Below are 3,636 nucleotides of genomic sequence, written 5' to 3' on the forward strand. Positions count from 1 at the left end.
TTATAAAAAGTTGTTTTTGTACAAATAGATGTTTACAGCTTCTTTTTTTCAAAGCAAGTTGTTAAGTCAGTCGCTGACAGTCGTGTCTGGTTGGGAACAGGCTGGGGGCGGAGCTTTGGGCGCCCTGTGTTCAAATCCTAGCTGATAGCCGGCTCCGGCCCCAATACAATATTTTTATTTCTATTTTTTAAATCGTGTCACGAGTCATCAGGGGCGTGATAACCATGCTTTGAAGTTTTTACAGCAAAGCCCCTTCAGAGGTTTGTTTCAAAAGACGATCTGTGAGAGGTCACTGCCCTCACACTGAAAGTGTTGTGTGAACCTGACCCAGAAACATACATTCGTCTGTCATTCCTGGGGAATTTGATGGCACTGGTGTGACATCAGCAGCGCTTATTTGTGAAGAAACTTTGAGTCCTGCCTCCTTTCTCCCTCCCTCACATCTGCTCTCTCTCTCTCTTTCTCTCTCTCTCACACACACAGAATATCTAGAGCCCTGCAGTGTTTGGCACAGCTGATAGTTCCAGCTGACTCTCGACTGCAAGGTAAGAACCAGCATCCTCCTGGATCCGATAGAAGAAGAATAGATGGAATGATGTGGAGATTAGAAAGAAAGCAGACACATTCTTGTTAAAATGAAATAGCCATGTTCTATTTTTTGGTCTTTAGTGGACGGATATTTAAGTGTTGGAAACCGTGGATGTGTATGTGCGCGTTCGCGAGTCTGTGCTTCTCACACCCCAGAGTTTGCAGAATGACATGGGCGACATAAAACTTTGTTTCCCTCATTTTTCGGTTGTTCAGTTTAAAAGTTGATGGGCTTCAAATTTTTAAAACTGGCTAAAGTTTTTGGTTCCCAAGCTGAGGATTAAGTCCCAGAGTTGTCTTGTCTCTGGCAAGCAGTGAAGGGTCTCCACGACGATGGGTGGTGCAGTGACCCACTGGGTCTGACCCAGTCGCTGGGTACGAAGTGATAGAGGGTGGAGAAATGCCAGTGTTTTGGGGCTGTACAAGTTTCGCAAGATCACAGCTCAGGCAAGGCTTGTGGCCAGCGGTGCCAGTAACGCCTTACTCTCATCCAACTTTCTTCAGTCAGGAGTAATGTAACATTGCGTTACTGTTTCATCCCCAGTAATCAGATTACAGTTACTTATCTAAGTCACCGTGCGTTACCACTGTTGCCATTGTCGGGATGCATTCTTCCACCGTGTCTGTGGGCGTGACGTCATGTGCGGGACACGCCAGTCACGTTTTCAGCAGGCGGGCGGCTCACGTGCGGCTACATGGCAATAAATAACAGAGGAGTGAGGGGACTAGCTGAAAATACAGCCACTGCTTTGACTTAGTGTCTGCAATAGAGGGCAGTGTTGACCTTGCAGAAATCACCCGGTACAGAGAGCGAATAAAAGGAGCCTTGGAAATGTGTTTTTTAGTCCTCTTGATAGTTCAAGTTAAAGCACACTTATGATCAACTTTTCTAGATTATTGTTTCTTTGGTGTAGAGTGTAGAGGCGAGTCACAGCGGCCACTGAAGTGCAGCTACTGCCTCAGCAGTATGACACACTGAGACTCACTACTCTTTTGCCTTGTAGTTAAGAAAAGCAAATAATAAAATAATAATAATAACAATGGGGGCATTTCTTACATTTGTCTTATATAAATGTCAATATATGACTTTGTTTTGTTTTTCATACTTGTTGCTTTTTGTGTGTGATTTTCGCTCCAACAGGTTTGAGTGTGTCAAAGTAAAACATTGACTGCACATTTAGATAACTGAAACTGAGCTGAAAAAAATGAAGGGTAAACGTTGGACCCCCAAGACTCTCGGTCGGCTGCTAAATGTAACTTGACAGGTAACGTGTAATCTTACTCAGTTACTTTAAACTCAAGTAATCAGTAAAGTGACAGAGTTACTTTTTAAGGGAGTAATCAGTAGTTAGATTACATTTCCAAAGTAACTACGGCAACGCTGCTTGTGGGTCACCACTAGGGGGCCAGATTTACACTGGCTGCCTCCCTCTCTGTCCGACGTGAGATGGTTAGAAAACGCTGATCTGTTTGCTCACCTGCTTCGTGCAATGTGGGCTGCCACCTTTGCTTATTGAAATCGTGTCACCAGAGCACAGCAAATGTTGCCACATCAGTTGTTTGCGATGGCTGAGGATTAGGTAACATATTCTTCTTGCCCCGTCATCTACCGTCAACAGTTGTAACAGCCTGGGTTTTGATCCCCAAACACCAGCTCAACCTCATGCTCTTTTCCTTGACATGCGTCTGTGACTTGTGTGTTCCAGGCGTCCTGCCCCCGTCACTCCGCGCCGCAACATGGAGCGAGTCCAGCACATGACCAAGTCAGCCATCCGCCGGGCCTCCCAGATCGAAGTGAACCCACAGGCTAAAAGGAATCTGCAGGAGCTCTTCGTCAACTTCACGCTCATCCTCATATGCCTGCTCCTCATCTACATCATAGTCCTGCTCAGCAGCTGAGGCTCCGCACTTTGACACGGAGTCAGCGACTCCCTGAAACGTCCTGAATGTGCGAGTGATTGATGAAGTGATGAAGTCTGTGTTGGTTCATGAAGACTCCAGAAACCGGACTTACACTATTGAAGTCCAGTAACCGACGATGCACCTCAACTGGTGCCGACCAGGACTCACTGCGTTCACTCTGCAGTATGGCGGTGACTCAGAAGAGGAGCCGCAGACGGGACAGAAACATAATGGTTTCCTGACGGAAACAAGAATGACCAATCCATTCTCCTGTCTGAGCCGTCTGTCAGCAGAGTGGCCCTGAGGTCGAGCCTTGACCCGGGCAGATTTACACCTTCACAGTAGCTGAGGAACCAATGAACAGTTAGAGCAGTTCAAAGCTAAAGTTAAGCCTAAACAAGTTCACACTGAAAACAGCATTTAAATGCAACATTTCCTGAATGCAACACAGGTTCCTCTCGACTCCTAAAATGAAGTGCAAATTCAGCATTTTTCACTGCAGCCGAACTTTGGTTAAACTGTCGGCAGAGTACTTCATCAACATAGACGTTTGAAAATGAAAATGTGTGGATGAAAGTCACAAGCTTGGAGTGTAATTTTAAAATAAAATCTCTACAACCTTTTTGCAGTTTCGGGTGACACTGTCTTCTTTTCTCCTGATCTCACACACAGACAGGGTCTCGAGTGAGCCACTTTACTCTGGACTCCTCCACAGGCAACTCTTCCGGTAACACTCCCTCTGCTGGACACACCCAGCTGCATGTGACAGCACGACACTCGAGTATGAACTATACAAACTCTCTCTCTCTCTATATATATATATCGATCTCAAGCTTGTGCACATGGCAAATTCACCTCCATCTTCTTGTTCATCTTGGTCCCTGGCGTTGAAAAACAAGCAGCAACCCTCCAGGGTTTTTTTATGACTTGACATGAAATATGCAAATAGATTCCAGGGATATTCTTCTGAGCAATAGCTGAAACTGTTGAGTCCTCACTCGTGCTCCCCTCTTCAAAAGCTTCAAAATCTGGTCTGAGACTGTTCGAACATGTTCCAACTGACCTCATTCATTTAATATTGTCATTTCATTTGGCAATTTTAGAACAAATGTCAGGAATCAAATTCATGTTGAACATTTTTATTGA

At 45.2% G+C, this 3,636-nt stretch overlaps 1 protein-coding gene across 1 annotated transcript; it reads left to right on the plus strand.

Annotated features, from left to right (window-relative positions):
• Positions 1-432: 432 nt before the first annotated feature.
• On the plus strand, positions 433-3,119 carry pln (phospholamban). Its single transcript, XM_053848975.1, has 2 exons — positions 433-545; positions 2,295-3,119. The coding sequence occupies exon 2, from the start codon at positions 2,326-2,328 to the stop codon at positions 2,485-2,487; it is 162 nt and encodes a 53-aa protein (XP_053704950.1). The 5' UTR covers positions 433-545; positions 2,295-2,325; the 3' UTR covers positions 2,488-3,119.
• Positions 3,120-3,636: the final 517 nt, after the last annotated feature.

Source organism: Synchiropus splendidus, chromosome 1 (genome assembly GCF_027744825.2).
Source record: "Synchiropus splendidus isolate RoL2022-P1 chromosome 1, RoL_Sspl_1.0, whole genome shotgun sequence".
NCBI classification, from domain to species: domain Eukaryota; kingdom Metazoa; phylum Chordata; class Actinopteri; order Syngnathiformes; family Callionymidae; genus Synchiropus; species Synchiropus splendidus.

Excerpts from the sequence above, each read along its gene's own strand:
- pln (XM_053848975.1), top strand. The coding sequence starts at position 2,326 with ATGGAGCGAGTCCAGCACATGACCAAGTCAGCCATCCGCCGGGCCTCC.